Below are 22,994 nucleotides of genomic sequence, written 5' to 3' on the forward strand. Positions count from 1 at the left end.
CGATATATGTATGACGGGTACGGTATACGATATATGTATGACGGGTACGGTATACGATATAGGTATGACGGGTAGGTGTATGCTACTGTATGGGCGTGGGGTGGGGGTGGGGTGGGGTGGGGTGGGGTGGGGGTGGGGGTGGGGGTGATGTATCATTCGGGTATTCATTTACTCGCTAGAGAAATGAGATCACCTTCCCATATTAACGTACGTACTGTAACAGTAAAATGTGCTGAATGACAAAACCGTCACACAAGCTTTTAAATATGGACCGTATGTATGTATAAATATATTGCGAATCTATCTAGCAGCTGGTGTAACGTTAGAGGCCGTGCACAGATTCAGCCGGCGTGTGTGACGTTTTTGTCGCAGCAGCTGATGAGAAAATGCGGAATGAAATCAGCATCTAGCCTGTCGCGGGAGTGCTCTCCATATAAGGCGTCTTGGAGGAGAAGTGTGTGTCATGGAGCGAGTGGCAGAAAGATCAAGACTTAAAAACACCTTGCAGTGATGCGGAAACAGCGACATGTGTAGTCGTGCGATTAGGGCGTGGCATTTTTGAACAGGCACAGATAATGTCCTGTAATTAACAGGAAGAGGAAGAAACTGGTGCTGCACAGCTGAATATGCAGGTCCAGCAGATTGAAAACTTAAGCCAGGTTTAAATTTAAGTTTAAATTCCCCTGGAAAGAGATAGAGTTCATAAGTGGAAGCATAAATAGTATGTATTATATAGGAAAGGGCTTCGATCTGTATCGTCAGTTGCAACGATTCAGATTTACGCTGAATTACTGATACGTGTAGTTGAGAATGTAATAACATGTATGCCAGTAGGTCATAGGTCAGATCGTGTGAGGTCAGAGGCCAGACAATATGCGCAGAGTGAAGACGGCTGTGTATCAATGAGACATATCTTTGTTTGCCCTCAAATACCTGTCACGGGTCACACTGATGCGGGTGTTTGTATGGATGTGAGGACCTGTGAGGCGTACATCGCTACAAAAAATAACCAGCAGCTCGTGAGAACCTTCCCGAGAGGAACAGTGGAAGCTGTTGCATTCAGGGTAGCAGGATAGACTTGCACAAGTCTCTAATATATATATTAGGCGAGGTGAAATGGGGTTTAACGTCGCGTTCAAGATTATTGCACTTATATAGCGACGTGCACGCACGTGTGTGTGAGGCTACTTGTACTAGTCCGGACTAATGCCGCTTTTTTCGAGGTTGCCCAATGAGATCCCATGCCTCAGTTTAACATGAATACCCACTCAAACACAGTATGCTGAAACACAGTTCCTTAATGTTTCAGCCCCTTAATGCCGAGCGCCAGGCAGGGTAACAACAAGTACCATCTTTTTACGTCTTTTACGCGGCCGTGGATCGAACCCCGACCTCGCGCTCTCCGGGCAGACGCTCTACCACTAGACCACGGAGGCTGTCCAGTTTAAAGAATAATTTCTACATAATAATAAGAACAATTTGTCGCTATTAAAGACGCCCGCTTATCTAGACATGCCTACTATAAGGATAGAATCACTGTACATCCAAGGCTAATAAAGTTGAGTCGTGTTATGACTGTAAACACACTGAGATGTTTGGTAACAACGTGGGTTCAACATCATGGCCGAAACGGAAATTAATCATTTACAGAAATATGAACTAATTTTCGATATCTTAAGATCTTATTGCGGGATCTCTAACATGTAGATCAATTCTGACATTCTCAGTGCTTTACCCACGTAGATGGATATATAGATACTCTCTACCGGGCATCAGAGAGATTAACGTGTTAACAAGGAATGTTTATGCTTGTCTAGTTTCTATACTGCCTAGTTCGGCGAATGAATGTATTGATTATAACTATGGAGTTAAGCACATTGCAGTAATTAATTTTATGTGTTTTGGCTCCATGTAATAACATCCTGATTGTACTGATGCTGGGCTGAGTGTACCGGGGTTCAGCATTAGACATGGCCTATGTAAGAACGAGATACATTTGATAAGACGATGTACTTGAAAGTATCGTGTATGTTCCAGCGTATTTTAAGCAACGACTCTTTTCTTCCCCTTTTGTCCGTAAAATGCTTGTCGTAGGAGGCGACTAACGGGATCGGGTGGTCAGGCTCGCTGACTTGGTTGATGCATGTCATCGTATCCCAATTGTGTGGATCGATGCTCATGATGTCAATCAGTGGATTGTCTGGTCCAGACTCGATTATTTACAGACCTCTATCATATTGTTGGCATATTGCCGAGTGTGGCGTTAAACAACAAACAAACAAACAAACAACCCCTTTTTGTCCAGATAACTGAACAGACAATCATTATCTGGATTAACGAGGTTTCACTGTACACACACTCATTGACATAATACACTCCTGGGCAAAAGACAAATTTGAAAATTTGATTTGATCAAACTTTATCAAAAAGTCACTTGGCTGAAAACAATCGCCATAACACTGCAACTTGTATGAACACAACTACGATGCTCCGTATCAATTACATCACCATCGAATAACTAACTATTCCCTGTTTGTCTCATAGTCGCTTTTACCTTTAGAATAAATGGCGATATTAAAGGAATATTTCTGTGATATAACGGTGTTGTGTACACAGATAAACGTATCACTAAAGCTGGGTAGGGTAGCCCCGTGCTCACGGCTCACAGCTTCTCAGGGTTTGACTCTGTGTGTGGGACAATGTGCGTGGGAACCCTGTGACCTTCTTGACCCCTCCACCCCTCCTTTATCTGCATGCCAAACCGTACCCCCTCCCCTTCCCCAAACAGACACAGTGCATGAGTGTACGTTATTACAGCATCATAACTATAACAGTACACGTTGTTTTAAGATCTTACACTGTCGCACTGATACACTTCGTCCGCCGCCCGATTTGCGAACTTTGAGGACGGTTACGGGCGCTCACAGTGTCTAAATATATTCCAAACGAAGACGGATATCATACACACGGAAATTGCTACAGTTGATAATGCGCAACACTCCCAGTGTAACCGTACCCTGTCGGTAACTGTGATAACAATGGCTTTCCTTGTGCACTGATGTCATCCTTAATTTGGAATGTATTATAACATGACGTTATGTTCTATTGTTGGTCAGAACACACGGGGGGCACGGGGGGCCCAGTCGTCTAAGGCGCCGCGATTCGCTTAGGCACGCCAGAAACCTATGATTGTGGGTTCGAATCCCGGTTCGCTCCGATTATGTTTCTAGGTTTGTCAGCACCATACCCGTGCTCGTGGGTTTCACCGAAGTGGTAAACATCTGAGACCTGCATCACTTCGGGCTTTCCTCCGACATTAAGCAGACGCGCAGCGATATAACTGGAATACTGTTAAAAGCGCACTCACTCACCCACTCAGAACGCACGGGAGATGCATTGCGTCTAATAATAGTTGTAATATCTGTCTTAATGTAGGTGGAGCGCTTCCTGTGATTCATATCGTAAACGCCTACTCGTATGATGAAAACAAAGGCAGGGGTGTGGTACTAACACACCAACGAATCAGGGATTCAAACTCACTTCAGGAAGCTGAGGGCCACAATCATGCATGCCATGGCGCGGTGACTCAGACCGCTAGGGCATCCGCTCCTAGCCTTGCTACAAGGCTGTCCTGAAAGAAAAGTCCATGGCTGTGTAGTACTTATATCCACCTTATAGGCAAGTCTAGATATGTGGACAGTAAGGACTCCAGTCTCTTATAGGGACAACTTATTTACATAATCTAGAACGTATGATCTAAACTAATAATTATTGCCTAAGAGATTTGTGCAAGTCTAATCCGCTCCTTATAGGGCAAGGTGTTTAGTTTTTTCAATTAAAGCACGAGATGAAGTTGAAATATGTTTTCACGGCCAGTGTTGTCATTTATTCCGGTTGGTGTCTGCCCAGGGGCTGAAACGTTCGCTTGTCAGTGTTCAGGGGTCGTACACGCAGTTATACTTGTTCATTTAAAGCCCATTCTAAGTCCATTGTTGTTTTATAGAAGAAGCTTATATAGTTATAGTAATAATCTCGCTCAAACTATAAGCGGCGACCAGTTAGTATTCTGGAAATTCTTGTTGAAGGTCACTCTAATATGTTTCTCTTGAAAGGAGGGGTGATAGGCTAGTCTAGTGCTGAAAGTTTTCGCTCGTCATGCCAAAGACCCGGGTTTGATTCCCCACATGGGTACAAAGTGTGAAGCCCATTTCTGGTGTCCTCCGCCGTGATATTGCTAGGATATTGCTAAAAGCGGCGTAAAACTATACTCACTCAAACAGTCTCTCTTGAACGAAAGAGCCGAATAATTTACTTCTTTGTCAAAAACATATTTTTAGGACACCCACCAGCGACTAAACCTTCCCCCCACCCCACCCCCAGCCCCACACTCCCCCCACCCCACCCCCCACATGCACACGCACACATATTCAGAATACTAATGGTTTCGTCCCTTGAAATATTTAAATTAGAAATACGTACATCTCTGTCAAGACCCATGTCTCAAACGCTCCTTGAACACTTAACCTAACGCACCCTATTGTAAATTGTCTCTCAATGCACGTTTGGACGTTTAAACGATAGTATGACGTCACCTGGCATGTGCACTGACGGCAGTGCATGTAACTTATTGTATGCTGTAAGGAGCTCTCTCGGTCCCCCCAACCCAGCATTTCCCGGCTTTGTAATGTAAATGCACTGTCTAGCTAGAGAGCGACTGTACATGCAGCGCTTGGTGAGGGCACATTGTAACGGGTGGGGCTCGTTCACCATCTGCTGGGACAGGCGAGACACCCCCGGGGGCGCGGGACGGACAGATAGTGCTTGTACCACAGTTAGGCAAATGGCTGTAAGTAAATACGATTTAATCCCCTGTGTCTTATCTTAAATAGGTAGTTGTCAACGACGCGATGAAAGCTGTTATTGCTGTTTGGATGTTTAATCCGGCTATTTGCCAACGCAATTATATCTGTCGTTTGTATCCGTGTCTTTATTACGTTCAGACGCGGTCGCGGATTTTTTGTTATAAAGATTATATGTTTTGGGGAGAATGTGACATGCCCTTGTTCCCTGCTGAGTTGTATTTTTTTATTTATTGGGGGATTGGGGGGTTAAGGGTGCACCCACCCCGCCCCGTTCATTTCAGACACCTTGAGTGTCAACTGTGTCATTCTCTTTGTTATGTATTTTCTTCACCACGTGACTTGAATTGTGTGAATCGAGTGACCGGGTGTGATATTTACTACTCCGCTTTTGATTGGGATGTTTTTATCTGTCCATGACACACAAAACTGATTACATCCTATGTCAAGTGTATATTTAGATATATTTGACTTGTGGGATTATCCCTTTCAAATGTTGAGTGGTATATGAACTTAAGGAAGGGTCCTCAAAATATGCTGTGTACGTTTTGATTTGGAGTGGCGAAGGTTGCTATCAGATGTTTAGATTAAGCTGAGTGGAAACGTATCTGAAGTAGCGTGGCGATTTTGAGGTGTATGGCGAGAGTGTATATAAGGGGTAAAGGTGAATATGCTGACTGACAACGCCCCCAGCACCAGGTAGCTCTACACGCACGCACGCACGCACGCACACACACGCACGCACGCACATATATATATGTATATATATATATATATATATATATATATATATATATATATATATATATATATATATATATATATATAAAAACTGCCACACACACACAAACACACACACACATATACATACATACATACATACATACATACATAACAGGGGGGAATAAACTATGTATGTATATATATATATATATATATATATATATATATATATATATATATATATATATATATACATAACAGGGAGGAATAAACTCCTTTCATCTGACTTAATTGAACAGCAGTCTTTGAAGCGTATTCAAAGACCGTGTAACACGTGGCCTGTGATGACAATATCAGCGGTGAATGACACAGCACTGTATGTATGGAGCACTGTACAGCACTGTATGTATGTATGTTCGAGGAAGTGAGATCGAGAAGCAAAGCTCCGTGGTCTTATTGCCGATACCCGATTGCCGAGGCTCCGCGGTCTGACAGTGTCGCATTCGTCACCACTCGCCCCTTTCCGTAACCTGCGAGAAGACTCGTACCCCTATCGATGAATGTCATGCGCGAAAATACGACAAACCAATCAGAATGAGCGTTTGATTTCAAGTTCTTCGTCAAAGAATCCCTCAGAAATGTTTTTTGATTTTATATATGTCTTACATCTGAAAATATACCCAAGACAGTAAAATGTGTTCAATGATACTGTACAATTCGCAAAAATGGCCATGAGAGGGGCGCGAGTCGCTGTTCGGCTTGTCCCGGAATAACACGAGTTGGTCACGAATGACATTGTCGGTACACGATTGCCGAGGTCTTACTTTCTCGACAATAACCGAGGAGGAGTGCTTTATCTCACTTATAAACTTAAAAAAAAAGTGGCACACAATTATAAAAAAAAGAAGAAGAAGAAAACATTGAGCTATCGTATAGTGAAACAATACAGTGTGTCGCGGTATAAAAGGAATGCGATGAAAGGTGCAGCATAGACAAAACTAAGTCATGACATTTAAGATTGATCATTCTCTTGCTCCGGCATCTTCCCGAGGCAAGAGACTTAACTGACTTTAAAAGTCCAGTTTCCGCCCTTGCCAAACTAGGCTGGAATTACCTTGCTCGACCGTAGCGCCACCAGTGGCTATTACCAGTTATGTCCCTTCTAAGCCTCTCCTATGGACCAATCAGATTCCACCTCTCGTATCACTTGCGTTTGCTTCACACAAAATGGTGGCGCCGAGGTAGGACGATCTGATCGATAATCAAGATCTATATTGTGATAAAACGGGTCTTACATCGAGAAATGCATCAAATCAGGTGAGCACCTTGATTAAAAACATGAAAAGATTTGGAAAGTATCTGTTGACAACGAGTTGGCGGTGCACATGCTTTGCAAATCCTGCAATCGACCGAAATCTGCACGACAGTTTACGAACCGATTTCGATTTCGGTGCGCGATTTTGATTGTACTATGCATACACTCGTTAGTCCAGCCAAGATGTAACTCCATAATACCAGCCTAGCTCGGCAAGGGTGGAAAATGGACTTTTATAGTCACTTGCCTCGGGAAGATGTTGCCCCGGTGGCTCAGTCGGAAAACAGGGGGTTACAAAACTTAGCAAGATATGTGAGGTTGCAGGTTCGATTCCCTTCATCCAAAATGAAAAAGTTTCATTTCTTTTCTTTTTCATTTCAATTTTAGAACATCGAACGTTTAAAACACGTAGTCCAAATTCCATCTGCTACTCAAATCATCAGGTCTTGATGGGAAAAAGTAAAACCCCATACCAGGTCTTTAAAAACTCCCAAGAGGTTATTACGAGACAAAAAGATACCTACAATACAATAGGCAAAAGTGGTAGTGGGTTTATAATGGATGTGTTCTGATCAAGAGACTATTTTGAATAGCGTAACGATGGCATTCATTTCAAAACCGTTTGATACACTGACATTATTAGGTCACGCGTTTGTTTGATTATTTAGTCACGCGTTCGACCAGTGCCGCCTCAGTGATTCTGTTCTGCCGAGGAATATAAGCCACGCCCCTTTTCAGTCCAACGCTGATCATTAATCAACCTGACACCCAAAATCACCGTGCCGTGAGATGGCTGGCATTGACGAGTTTGTGGCGTTATCGACAGGCGGTGCACAGGTGCAGTGTGAGATTTCAAGGTTTAAACACGAGTGATTGTGTGTGATGACGTTACTTCAGAGGACGGACAGCCCCGTGAAGATTCCGGGGTAGAATAGGTCTTCAGCAACCCATGCTTGCCGTAAAAGGCGACTTTGCTTGTCGTAAAAGGCGACGAACGGGATCGGGTGGTCAGGCTCGCTGACTTGGTTGATGCACTTGTGCCATCAATACCCCATACCTGTCTCAAGTTTTCTATACTATTGCGTCCCATGAAGATTCCGGATTTGAATTGGTCTTCAGCAACCCATGCTTGTCGTAAGAGGCGACTAACGGGATATGGTGGTCAGGCTCGCTGACTTGGTTGATGCATGTCATCGTATCCCAATTGCGCGGATCGATGCTCATGATGTCAATCACTGGATTGTCTGGTCCAGACTCGATTATTTACAGACCGCCGTCATACAGCTGGAATATTGATGAGTGCGGCGTTAAACAACAAACAAACAAACAAACAAACAAACAGAGGACGGACAACGTGGTCACCGTGGACGTCATCGTACATAGAGGTGTTTGTACACAATGTGTCCAAGTTACCCCATGCTTCGCGTGGGGACCAACATGGTGACCCCTGGGACTGTGTTAATACTAGAGAAGCAGGTTTCTCTCCGGGTCGACAACACGGTTGCGTGTAGTCTGTCGACCGCGACCTTTAACCAAAGTCGATCAATATAACCGACCACCAAGACATTCGAAATTAGATAACAGCTAGGGACTTCATGACCGTTATTAATATAGTTGTTGATCTACAAGTAGATGTTTTGCAATCCTAAAGATTTGTATGTGCCATGGTGTGTGACAACACCTTTCCGATAAAAGACTTTCAGAAGTAGAAACATGGCCAGGTAGGTAATGAGTCACCCTGACAACACACATCAGGATTTCTTCTGTCACCAACCCGTACCCCCCTTCCTCCGCCCTTATCGGTCACCCCAATACCTTTCCCCACCCTCACCGACCACCCCATACTACAGGGAGGTGTGCCCCCTTTCCATTTCCAGATTGAATGACTCATTAATTTTCCGCGTCACGTAATCGGCTTTCAAACAAAGAGCTCTTCAAAAGTTTTAAACCTTTTTACTCGAGTCGGGGCCGCGGTCCGTGGCGGATGTGAGTGTATTGTGACATGGTTTTACGATTAATTAGTTTTCCGGTTGAGTTTGGTGTGAACTTACTGGCCGGGCCTCTCAAAGAACCTATACCGCGAGAAAACCCGCACCGGACACTAATGTGCGTATTAAAAACATATAGTGTATAAAAAACATTAGTCTGTCTCACAGTCCCAGAACCATATCATTTTCCCTTCCGCCTGGCCCTCACTGTCTTGAGAATGCCAGAAATAGAGCAAGTCTAGATTTTCCATATCTAAATCTCACATCTCACTGGGGCTCCTTTTCAATTTATAGGGAGTAGCTTGTTTCTATTAAAATTATATATTTTCTGAGACAAAGGTATCGTCTAAATAAACACCTGTGTTCCGCTGTAGTGTATATGTATACAGTGTGTAGCAATACCTCTCTGTACATCTGTAGTGTATATGTATGTAGTAGACGATACCGCCATGTACAGCTGTAGTATATCTGTATACAGTATGTGGAACTACCGCTAAGAACAACTTTTGTTTTTCCATATCTATATACAGTGTAATAATACACCCATGTAAGCTACAGTATATTTGTTTAGGGTGTGATATAATACCGCTATATAAGCTACAGTGTATATTCACGGTGTGATATAATACCGCTATGTTCTCTACAATGTATATTCACGGTGTGATATAATACCGCTATGTCCTCTCCAAGTATATTCACGGTGTGATATAATACCCCTATGTTCTCTACAATGTATATTCACGATGTGATATAATACCGCTATGTTCTCTACAATGTATATTCACGGTGTGATATAATACCGCTGTATTCTCTACAAGTATATTCACGATGTGATATAATACCGCTATGTCCTCTCCAAGTATATTCACGGTGTGATATAATACCGCTATGTTCTCTACAATGTATATTCACGATGTGATATAATACCGCTATGTTCTCTACAATGTATATTCACGGTGTGATATAATACCGCTGTATTCTCTACAAGTATATTCACGGTGTGATATAATACCGCTATGTCCTCTCCAAGTATATTCACGGTGTGATATAATACCGCTATGTCCTCTCCAAGTATATTCACGGTGTGATATAATACCACTTTGTGCGCTTTAGTATATCTGTCTACGGTGTGTAACAATACAGCCACGTATAGCGAGTGACACACGTAGCAGGAATGTCGTAGTCTAACTTTATTTTCAGGTTGACAAGTTTCTTTCACCGGATTGTGATATACAAGGATTGAACAAGGGCCGCGGTAAAACTGTAGCTTAACATTTGATAGCGTGTGCGACATGTGTAGTTACCAATACATACCGAGAGCGCGAGGAACCCAGTGCGGGCCAATACAATTCATCTGTGGTATACTTTGTCATACAGGTGTGTTCTGAATGTATTCAAAGCCTGTCTACACAGGGGTCAGGCAACGTGTATTGTCGGGAGTTATGTATAATCAAGTTACGAGGGTTTAGATGATAAGATTGTGGTGTTTAGGATTAAGTTTTTCGAATCATGGCTGGGTGGTCATTGCGTATTACGTCCTCTGGCGGAGGGGAGATAATGATATGATTTCCGTGAAGCCGCGGCAGGCCGACACATTGTCTGAGTATTGACAAGGGATTTGTAAGATTACAAGGGCTTCGGGTTTGGGTTAAACTTGACTTGGCTGATAGGGCAGACGAACAGAGCGTGACGGGTATACCTGGCTAGTTAAATTGCCAATATGTTAAAATAGGTTATGCGAAGTTATGTCAAGTTATACAGCAACGTTACTCCAGGGTATCTGACATGTTAGGGACCGATCAATTGATATTCTGGGGGAGGGGTGGGGGGTTGGGTTTGAAGGGTGGGTTTGAAGGGTGGAAGAGGACCTTGGATTGCAGATATAAAAAGACAAAGACAAAGCATGACCCAAATAATTATGCATCAGGCTTTGTTTTGTCAACCAAAATAGATTTAATTACACACATGTATAGTTTTGCGGTTGTAGCTGTAAAAAAACATAGACTCCATACCCCAACACCCCCCCCAAAAACAAAACCAAAACCAAAAAACAACCCCAAAACAAAACAAAACAGCACAACAACAACAACAAAAAACCCTAAAAGCAAAAAAATAAATAAATAAAGTAAAAAAAATGAAAATATAATAATAAAAAAATAATTTAAATAAATATAAAAGTAAAATAAAATATATAAAGGTTGGACCCTTAGTGCTTAATGTTCTAGATATTGACATTGGAGGGAGCCTGTCACTAAATCCTACTTTATGTTTAGTTAAGTCTTAATCTGTAACTCTGTCCAATGGGCCCGAGAATGTCTAAGAAGGTCCGAACGCACTGCATCCACGACAGTGATTGTTGCTGTGGATGTTCATCTCTACCAGGTAAACATCACTACCTGTCCTGCAGTATCCACCTCACAGCGTCAACCACACATGTACGTGACGTTGTGACCAGCGGCGTCCTCAGTCGCCAGCAGCAGGGGAAGGAAGAGTTGGGATAGCAATGTCAGTGTGATCCCGACATGCAGAAACACAAGATAGCCTAACACACAGAGAACCTACTGCTGACGTTGGCCTTTAGTTGGTGAAGGGAAGGGGGAGTGGAGACAAAGAAAACAGGGGGTCAGTGAGGCCATCCTCTCATCACTGTGGGTACATGAGGCATGTAAATGAGTTGACATCTTTGTGTACATAATATAATGTTATGTTCTTTTCTTTCAGGTCTGAGGCGAAAGTAAACGCCAGCCGCACAGGGAACACAACAGAATCGGAAGAGAAGAACGTGTTGATGCGTGAAAGCTTTGAAGAGAAAACAGTATTTGAAGGTGTTTAACACATCGAGGTTATCGACGGCGAAATATACCCGTGAGAGAAATCCGTTCATAATCGCTTGATATAGCTTCCTCGGAAACCACAGGTGAACGCTGTACTGTGTGTTCCGCAAGGATCTCGTTGGATCAGTCTGTAAGAAGTGATCGGGTCGGCGTGTCGTGAACAGTTACATTGCCATCAAGAACGAGCAGTTAAGTATCAGTACCGCTGTCTATAAACATACGTAACATTTTCCTGTGAGGCGTTATAAGCCGCTCAAGGGATTGTGTTGAGCCGAGCTTGTCTTGAATTTGTTTCGGTCTTAATTGCGAGTGGCAGCTCGGGAGAGCTGTGGGGTGTTTCTGTAATCCCTATGGGGAGAGTGGAGGGGGCAGGGTGGTGAGATGCATGCACGAACCCCTGAAGCCTACAGGTCCAGCACTCTAGAGCGAGTTGACGGAGAGAGGGGCAGTGCGTCTATGTCCCGGATCACAGAACTGAGGCTGTATGGTTCTCCAGATCATACTGTTAAAGGTCAGACCCTAGTTGACCCAACCAAGGACGGAATTCGGAGAATTACTGGAAAATATGAGTCCCCGGAGAATCTTTGTATAAGTCCCGCTATTATTCGAACAAGTATGAACGGTCTTGATAAACCCGGAAGTGTCGTCGGCGGTCCGGCGATGTCCGATTGTTCTTCGGACATCTCCGACGCAACGCCGACTTGGCCGAGCACGGTAAACGTGGCCTCTGCGAACTTTAGCGAAGGGGTGACGGAGCAGGATATCTTACAGGTGGAGATGTTCTATAAGAGCCACAAGACAGAGGTGTGCGTGTGTCGGTGCCTTGCCAATCTCTACTTTGGCGGTGCCAAGAACGCAGCGCAAGGGGACACGTGGGAGTTCCACAACACCGGTATCCCGGTGCTAGTACTGGACTCTGGAGATCACCATAGAAACAGGAAGTTGTGCATAATTATGGCAGAGAAAGGGACAGGGTTTACATTGTGGAAGGAAGGGATTGACCACTTGACCAAGTACAGCGTACCCTCTGCTAACTTCCACACCATGTATCTGACCACGGATCACACCAAACAGGCTGGCCTTAGCTTCGACGACAGCAACGCCGCTGTCGAATTCTACGCCTTCATCTCGTCCTTGACCACCGATCCAAATGATGACTTGTTTAACTTGAGCAAGAAAAAGAACAAGAAAAAGAAGAAGGAAAAGTCGAAACCGAAGTACAAGGCGCCGAAGAAGACGGACATTTCACAGCCGTGTTGTTTTGTTCACGTGACCAAACTTGAACGACCCGAGTTTCCTCCCCCTCCTTCAAGGCTAGGTGACCTATCTGACCTGATGGGCGCAAAGTTAGTAATACCACGAAGCACAAGTTCGGAAGTGTCCGATGATTCAACGTCACATTCGGCTGCTTCCGAACATTCGTAATGTCGGATGGTGGACGTTATTATCGACTCTTAATGGTATGTGATAACGTCATATAACTCATTGCTACGTCACTATAGCATGGTGTGTGTCTTAACCCTTTATAACAACTATTTATTGACCGGATTGGAGAAATGGATGTGTCTAACTACGAGAAAGGATATTCACGTGTCATTGTGACGTAAACAGCAGCATCAGAAGGCTTTGAGCCCGGGATGAGGATTATAAATTTGAACCATCGTTGTGGATACCACGTGTGCCAGATTCGACATTCAATGCAACATCAACGTTTTCGTGACGTCATGGTGACGTCATTTGTGTGTACGTTTATTGTTACTTATTCTATATGAGATGTGCAATGCAAGGGTTAATTAAGCACGTGCTTAAAGTGTTTGGCGTCTTCTGTTCGTTTGGATTATTTTGTGAGACTATGTGTGTACGTCATCACTTTGTGTGGTGATAAGAAGTCAGCACAAAAAGCAACGTAATATGCAACTTTGCTCCATGGTGCTACGGACAAGGAAGTGACAGACAGATATTTCGAGCGGAGCGATACTGATCTCTTAGTGTTGTTAGCCCACATAGGTCTAGCACTAACAGCTGTTGTTCAACACTATTTGCATGGTCTGTATTACAGTAGTGGCCAACAACAGTGCTATTGTTACATTTTTCTGCATTTTCAGCTTTATGTATATTATCCATCCTGCAATACTGAATATGAGCGATCAAACATTGTGGACGTAGATCTGACCATCATCACAATCTCAGCGCACGGAACACGAGGAGTGTAAAGATACAGATATCGGTGCGATATATATCGCAATACAAGCATCTGAAAACGAAACTTACATCGATATACATAAATATAGGAGATCCACTTTCAGTCATTAAAAAGTACTTCACAAATCACTCATATTTTAGATGTTAAATTTCTCGTCGTCACATTACGATACAGGTCTTAAATCGGTATTTTCGTGTGTCGCCATATCGTTACACCTCGACTCCACGACTGACCAAATCCCCTCTAGAAAGTAGTCCCATAGTTGTATTTCGTCTGCTTATGTATCATTTCGCGGAGTTGTAAAAGTTAAATATACATTGGCCTCGTCTAAATGTGTCTCCTCTGACAGATCTGGCTCTGAATACGTTTCTGGTTTACCTGGCACGTAAAATCTTGTTTATCCAGGGACTTACAGGAGGTTTCAGAAACTGAATGTTATCACCGTGTTTACGTTTGTATTTCTCCCAGGGAAGCTGTTCATATCTGAAGGTATTTATTTTCACCACTTAGTTCAATATACGTAAGGGACCTCAAAAAGAAAAAAAGGAGAGATTTTATCGCTAGTTTTAGAACAGGATATTTCTCAGCTTATACTGTATCTTCACGGGGATCCTGATGTTACGACACAAACTTTACAATCTCATTAAAATCAGACCTGTTACTCCTGTACCAGCCCCCTTAGAAAACGCTGAAAATACATAATTTTGATAGAAATAAACAACTCCATTTACATAGAAAACGAGCCCAAGTGGGCTAAAATGACGGAACCGTAGGTTTATGAGCCAAACAGATGTCAGCTTTCTAAAAAACGATTCGGCATCGTTTTGTTTAGCACCCCCAATAATTATAAATTGTGACTTGTATAAGTGAAGACCCAGACAGAACACAAACATTCCATCGATGGCACTTCCTTTTGGCTGCAGATGCAATGGTCATTAAAAACGACAGGATGTATGAAATATTCCCGACAATGTAATGGCGCCGCTATTTTTTTAAACTTCCCTACATGCTGGATTGAATGCCTCGGTCACTCGTACGGAAATATTAAAACGCTTCGACGCTGATTGGCTGATAGACACCCCCCCCCCCCCCCCCCCCCCCCCGGCCTCGGACGAAGAGGGTTATGTGTTGGAGTTGAGCATCAGATTTGAATGAGAATGTAACTTTATGACACATGGGCATTTGAACCCCTTATCACCCAAATTCATTTTAAACACCCGACGTGGTTCTGGTGGTGTTGATTTTGGCTCAATGTGCCCTGTTACGACTAGTGGTAAGGCAACTAGGGTAATGTATCGACACCTGCTCATCTGGCAATGTTTGTTTGTTTGTGATTGTCGAGTGTGTACCGATCTGCTGGTCAGGCAGTCCAACACTTGGTGATCGCTTGCTTCGCAATGTAGCCGTCACAGCCACGACCACAGCAACGACCACAGCCACCACGCTGTCATTGCAACATCACTGTGTTGGTACGACTGGCAGTTCAAGGTCCAACGTACGTGAGGTAGTTGTATCAGGAAGTCGATATTCGCCATCCTCGGTGATCTAGTGTACTATGTTACTATGTCTCCATTCATTTACGTAAAATACCCCAGATCCATTTGCTACTGGCTTGGCTTCGAATCCGACTTGAATGACACGACTCATCAAATTAAAAAGAGATTTAGGGTAGTCTAGTGGTTAAAGCGTTCGCTCGTTTCGCTGAAGTCCCGGGTTCTATTCCCACATCGGTGCAATGTCTGCAGCCCATTTCTGGTGTACCCCATCATTTTGTGGGATATTGCTAAAAGCGGCGTGAAACCATTCTCACTCACTCTTGAAAGATGTAGACGTCACTGCCGACACAGTTTCGCTATGGTGGTAAATTCCTCCTGGGTATTTATCGCAATCCAGACAAATATAATACCCTTGATAATCGAGGATGACTTTTCCCATGAACAGATATATTGTTGACCATTGTTTCAGAGATGATATTTCATTTTAATAAACTATGTGTCGCTCCATAATAATAACCCTTTCCACATGATGTGGGAAAGGCAAATAATGTGAAATTGATTATTATGAACATGCTTGCCAATAATGTCAACAGTAAATGATTACTTGGCTGAATATTCCCGCACCACCTGTTGGCGGTAGTGTCTCCAGATATTGCCGGATCTGCCAAGCCCATGTCACGTGGTCATGGCTGTAACTGACAAGGTGTGTCACCGACTTTGAGTCTTTTCATTATCATTTGTTTTCAAATGCTGGTATTTTTGGATAAACTATCTGAAATATTCATTGTTTTGTGTTATAATGTTACACCGTGGGAAGACAGTTGTAGATAACTGCTCAAAGCATTTGTCTCAAGTGTTAAAAATATCAAGCGATCTGATAGTGTCTGATCATGGTGAATAGAACCTGGGTCATCAGAGAGAATACTGACCTCCCATTTTGATCGCAATTCCTAATTCTCCATAGGTATGAATAGGTTTTTACGCCGCTTTCAGAACCAGTCCAACAATTTCACCGACGCGCATCACCCTCCACTCGGCATCAGCCCCTACCACCCCCCATCGCACCCAGTCGTGGCCCAGTCGTCTAAGGCACCGCGATTCGCTGTGCAGAGTTGCGCCCCTTGGGTAGGCCAGGAACCAATGATTTTGGATTCCAATCCCGGTTCGCCCAGACTATGTTTCTAGGTTCGTCAGCACCACATCTGTGCTCGTGGGTTTCACCAAAGTGGTAAACGTCTCAAACCTGCATCACATCGGGCTTTCCGCCCACATTAAGCTGACACGCCGTGATATAATGGCATAATGTTAAAAGCGACGTTAAACACAACTCACTCACTTACTATCAATACCATGTCGTACGAGGAGTGGCACAAAATCCTCGCTCACTCACAAGGTCTGTCTCACAAGGCGATTTGGTTAGTTGGTTTGTTGTTTAACGCCGCACTCAGTAATATTCAAGCTATATGACGGCGGTCTGTAAATAATCGAGTTTGGACCAGACAATCCAGTGATTGATATCATTAGCATCGATCCACGCAATTGGAATCGATGACATGTATCAACCAAGTCAGCGAGTCTGACCACCCGATCCCGTTAGTCGCCTTTTACGGCAAGTATGGGTTGCTGAAGACCTATTCTGCCCCGGATCTTCACGGGTCCAAGGTGAGGTGAGGTGAAATGGGGTTTAACGTCGCGTCCAAGATTATTGCACTTATATAGCGACGTGCATGCACGTGTGTGTGTGGCTGCTAGTCCGGACTGGTGCCAATTTATAGTGCTAGCACACTGAGATACCATGCCGCAGTTTAACATGAATACCCCACTCAGACACAGTATACTGACTCCGAGCTGACCAGTCCTTGTTTTAGCCCCTTAAAGCCGAGCGCCAGACAGGGTAACAACAAGTACCATCTTTTAGCGTCTTTTGGTATGACGCGGCCGTGGATCGAATCCCGGACCTTCCGCTCTCCGGGCGGACGCTCTACCACTAGACCACAGAGGCGGTTGTCTTACAAGGCCGATGGCTGCTGGTCACAAGGAGATGTGTGATCGTGAGGCTGTGTGTGTTGCAGCAACATGCACGCACGGCGTCTTGCACAACACTGCAGTACATTTGGACAGACATCCTCGCAATCCTCGCATTTAACACTTAGGGCGAAACAGTCAGCAGAAGCAGGTATGCTTAAGCTCGACTTTGTTTTCCTTTGAGGTTTGATCAGCATTATTGATCATGAATCTTCGTTTCCTTGATCAATTGTCTCTCACAGCTACCATGATTCTGGGGTTTAACTGGTGGCAATTCACACAAGTGCAGCTTCTCAAAATCAATATCTCAAGCTGAAAACTACAAAAAAACGAAATTGATTTGTTTTTTCCAAGTTTCATTTTTTATGAACCCCCAAGCTAGTTAACACTTAATGAAGAACACGTGAGTACAGCACTCAGTAATGCAGTGTGTAATGTGCCGGGGGAGAGTGGGGGGAGGGTGTTGGGCGCTCGGTGTAATTACCTTGGACGGAGAGGGCATCCAGCAAGTACAGGGAGTCAAATACGCTAACGGGGTCGATTTAAGATTCTGCCTTCTGCAATCTGGTATATCTGGCTCGTCAGCAGGCTACTACCTTCTTTCACAGAACTGTCATGCTAACAGGCTACTACCATCCTTCACAGAACTGTCATGCCAACAGGCTACTACCTTCCTTCACAGGACTGTCAGGCCAGCAGGCTACTACCTTCCTTCACAGGACTGTCATGCTAACAGGCTACTACCATCCTTCACAGGACTGTCAGGCCAGCAGGCTACTACCATCCTTCACAGAACTGTCATGCTAACAGGCTACTACCTTCCCTCAAAGAACTGTCATGCCAACAGGCTACTACCTTCCCTCAAAGAACTGTCATGCCAACAGGCTGCTACCTTCCCTCAAAGAACAGATAACAAGCCACTACCTCCTTCCAGCTACATGATGGCGGTCTGTAAATAATAGAGTCTGGAACAGACAATCCATTGACTGACGTCACGAGCATCGATCCACACGATTGGGATATGATGACATGCATGAACCATGTCAGCGAGCCTGACCACCCGATCTCGTTAGTCGCCTCTAAAGACAAGCATAAGGGTTGCTGGAGACCTATTCTAACTGGGATCTTCACGGGAAACCTGTTTACTGAAATCCACGAGCACGGATACGGTCCTGATAAACAAAGGATCACAATCAGGGCGAATCTGGGATTCGAACCCAGGATCATCCCATTCCGTACACATCAGCGTCTGCACATGTACACAGACACACAGACACACAGACACATAGACACACAGACACTCAGACACACAGACACACAAACACACGCCGACACGCAGCCACGAGACCACCAAGTACACAACCACAAACAATGACCAGTAAAATACTTCTCCAGGTAATTCTAAACCAGGACATGTCTATAAACTATTAATTAGCCACAAAAGCATTAACCCGATTGCACAAATCCTACTTCCTTCAACCTTCATCTGCACTGCGGCCTGTACTCGGCCGTCACTTGTCACCGCCATGATGTCCTGAAGCGAACCTTCAGTATGAGTCTCCGCTATCGGCTTGTGGTATCTTTTGTATCTTACCTACATCATACTGAGACACTCCGTTATCGGCTTGTGGTCTACACGTTTGTATCTTACCTACATCATACTGTGACACTCCGTTATCGGCTTGTGGTCTCCACGTCTGTATCTTACATAGATCATACTGTGACACTCCGTTATCGGCTTGTGGTCTCGACGTTTGTATCTTACCAAGATCATTGAGACTCCGTTATTGGCTTGTGGTCTACACGTTTGTATCTTACCTACATCATACTGTGACACTCCGTTATCGGCTTGTGGTCTCCACGTCTGTATCTTACATAGATCATACTGTGACACTCCGTTATCGGCTTGTGGTCTCGACGTTTGTATCTTACCAAGATCATTGAGACTCCGTTATCGGCTTGTGGTCTCCACGTCTGTATCTTACCTACATCATACTGTGACACTCCGTTATCGGCTTGTGGTCTCCACGTTTGTATCTTACCTACATCATACTGTGACACTCCGTTATCGGCTTGTGGTCTCCACGTCTGTATCTTACCTACATCATACTGTGCCACTCCGTTATCGGCTTGTGGTCTCCACGTTTGTATCTTACCTACATCATACTGTGCCACTCCGTTATCGGCTTGTGGTCTCCACGTCTGTATCTTACCTACATCATACTGTGCCACTCCGTTATCGGCTTGTGGTCTCCACGTTTGTATCTTACCAAGATCATTCTGTGACACTCCGTTATCGGCTTGTGGTCTCCACGTCTGTATCTTACCTACATCATACTGTGCCACTCCGTTATCGGCTTGTGGTCTCCACGTTTGTATCTTACCAAGATCATTCTGTGACACTCCGTTATCGGCTTGTGGTCTCCACGTCTGTATCTCACCTGTATCACACTGTGACACCCCGTTATCGGCTAGTGTCTCCAGGTTTGTATCTTACCTACATCATACTGTGACACTCGCCAGGGTAAGGACGACACGGAAGGTACACGGTGTCGCGCCCTGATAGCATCAACTCCATGGGGAGGGGACTGCCCCGGGGTCCTTGAGTACGGAGTCGGTATTGCGGTTCACGAGCGATGGCATCACGTGATCTACCAGGCGGCTTACGACGTGTTGTTGGTGCATATTGCAAAGTCACGAACAACACAATTACATACACTACTGAAATTAAATAGACAGGTTTGTTTGTTTGTTGTGTAACGCCGCACTCCAATATTTCAGCTATATGACGGCGATCTGTAAATAATCGAGTCTGGACCTGACAGGGTAGGTTCGCAGTTGGGATATGATGACATGCATCAATCAAATCAGCGTGCCTGTCCACCCGATCCCATTACTAGTTGCCTTTTACGGCCAGACTCATTTTTTTTAAACAGATCGTCGTCATGTAGCTGGAATATTGCTGGGTGCGGCAAACAAATACTATGGTGAGTGAGTATGGTTTTACGCCGCTTTTAGCAATATTCCTACAATATCACGACGGGGGACATCACAAATGGGCTTCACACATTGTTTGATGGGAATCGAACCCGGGTCTTCGACGATGGAACGCTTTAACCACTAAGCTACCCCAGCGCCCGACTTACTTTAGACCTATTCTCATCGGAACTGAATGTACTCTTTGGAGGGATTGTTTTCGGGGAAACTAGCATGCCACACTGGGGATCCACTCAGCCGGAGTTCCCATGAGCAGACAATGGGTAATAGAAACGTCTGCATCACTTTCCATCCCACATTAAGCTGTCACGCCGGATATAACTGGAATACTGTTAAAAGCGGCGATAAACCCAACTCACTCACTCTTAGGTACTGGAGACAAGTTTCCGCGGAATTCCGAAAGTCAAACATGGGGTATTGCGGGCACACGTATAGTTTGTTTGTTTGTTTGTTTTTTAACGCAGCACTTAGCTTTATTCCAGCTATATGACGGCGGTCTGTAAATAATCGAGTTTGGACCCGACAACCCAGTGATTGACATCATGTGCATCGATCTACACAATTGGGATACGATGACAGGTATGAACAAAAAAAAGGGAGCCTGACCACCCGATCCCGTTAGTCGCCTCTTACAAGCATGGGTTGCTGAATTCAAATCCGGAATCTTCACGGGACGCAATAGTATAGAAAACTGGAGACAAGTATGGGGTATTGTTGGCTCAAGTGTAGAGAACTGTAGACACACTCTGCCCGGTTATTCCCACGGGGGCCTGTGAAACAGATGGAAGCGGGGGGAACCTACATATATGTCAAACATTGTCGGAAACGTTTATACACTCAATGATGTATTTCTCTACATTTCTGTAGCACAGATGAGGCGATATTACAAGCCACGAATATACACCATTAATCACGTTCAAAAGAAAGAAGCTAGTCAAAAATACCAAACAGGGGTATCGAATGATCGGACAGCAACTGGCAGCATGCCTCGCCTAGGGGGAACTGGTTGCAGAATATTGGTAGTGGCACCGACCGATAGACACCAACGTTTACACAGGAACAAATAATCCCATTGTTTAGCAAGGCACGGTGTTTACAGACACGGCCCTGCATGCGATATATCGCTTGGTGAAGTCATGTACAGGTGATTGCGAAATGGAAGCACCTCCTGGGTATCTTAAGGCGGCGATGTTCTGTAAGGTTGGTGTAAGGCCGCGTTAAGTGAGCGAGCTGACAAAACTAGAAACATAATCGCTGCGAACCGGGATTCGAACCCACGATCATTGGATTCAACAGAACCTAAAAAAAAGGACTCATGGAAATGAAAAAAACCCTGTTTTTCTGGATTTGATAGTCGACACAAAGCATTACGTAGATGTAAATACGAAATAACAAAACAACTGGAAAAGTACTAGTCTGGATTTGCTAGTTTTATCTCAGTGCTCAATACAAAATGTACTTTACAGGAGGTTATTTGTAGGCACTTTCAACATTCAAAAATTAAACTAAGTCCAAATTGACATGGCAGAAACAGGCTATATGCATTATGCAAATTAGCCTGGAAAAAAGTTATCAAAACAACAATAAAAATAACAGCTATGTCTACGTAGATAATAATAACACGTAAGTTGTTGTTTGAGAAGGGAATGTTACTTTTACGTTCTGATATTTTGACGATGATTCACTATCCCACAATGCCACTAACCACTGACAAATCACATGCACATGGGCTTCAAGCACCTGTTTTCACCTGTCGTCAAGGTGGCATAGGTCATTCACCTGGATCTACTAACACCTGGTTATGCTCAGTTTCACAATAGTCTGTTTTGTTCATATTTTTACACACTTTTACCTTTGATACGCTGTATTTGTGCGAAGGCCCAATTAGCACTAATTGAGTTGTTTGAATATTTATATATTTTGTATATTAACTGCATTTATTTAAAATCTGAGATAAAAAAAACCCAGTTATTTTTCATTTCCGTGAGTACCTTTTTTTTTAGTATGACATTACCCTTGTATAGTGTGAAGAGCTGTATCTACGGAACGTGGAGGGAATGTTGTTGACGCCGCAATCAGCACTATTCCATTGGCTTCACGGCGGTTCGTAATAATAGTCTAAAAACCAACAGGATTTATCTAGGATTTCAAACTATACCGAGTGCCCTTAGCTGGGAAATTGGGATGTTTTTTGAAAAAAAAGAAGGGATTTATTCTTATTTTCTCAAAAGAGGTGGTATTAACACTGGGGTCATCTTACAAAGCCATACCATTCGTTATTGATTATAACAGCTTGGGGGGAAAATACATTCTATTTTTGGATTATTGTTCGTTGGCTCGTAACAAGAGGCCGCATATTATCGATCTCTGAGCAGGCTTCGTAACCTCAATGAGTGAGTGAGTTTGGTTTTACGCCGCTTTTAGCAATATTCCAGCAACATCACGGCGGGGCAACACCAGAAATGGGCTTCACACATTGTACCCATATCGGGATTCGAACCCGGGTCTTCGGCGTGACGAGCGAACGCTTTAACCACTAGGCTACCCGACCGCA

General features: G+C 44.0%; 1 protein-coding gene across 8 annotated transcripts in view; it reads left to right on the forward strand.

The window, feature by feature from the left end:
- LOC139473756 (uncharacterized) overlaps nucleotides 1-14,601 on the forward strand; it is a 73,990-nt gene extending 59,389 nt beyond the window's left edge. For 7 of the 8 annotated variants that reach the window (XM_071256500.1, XM_071256501.1, XM_071256498.1 and 4 more), the window contains one exon: nucleotides 11,607-14,601. In XM_071256500.1, the coding sequence (XP_071112601.1) occupies nucleotides 12,101-13,144 (1,044 nt within the window). In that variant the 5' untranslated portion in view covers nucleotides 11,607-12,100 and the 3' untranslated portion in view covers nucleotides 13,145-14,601. Of the gene's footprint in view, nucleotides 1-4,693; nucleotides 4,847-11,606 lie in introns of those variants that run through there. The other variant, XM_071256505.1, reaches the window with a different exon arrangement.
- Nucleotides 14,602-22,994: the final 8,393 nt, after the last annotated feature.

This window comes from Haliotis cracherodii, unplaced genomic scaffold, assembly GCF_022045235.1.
Source record: "Haliotis cracherodii isolate W230 unplaced genomic scaffold, xgHalCrac1.p SCAF_3, whole genome shotgun sequence".
NCBI lineage: Eukaryota > Metazoa > Mollusca > Gastropoda > Lepetellida > Haliotidae > Haliotis > Haliotis cracherodii.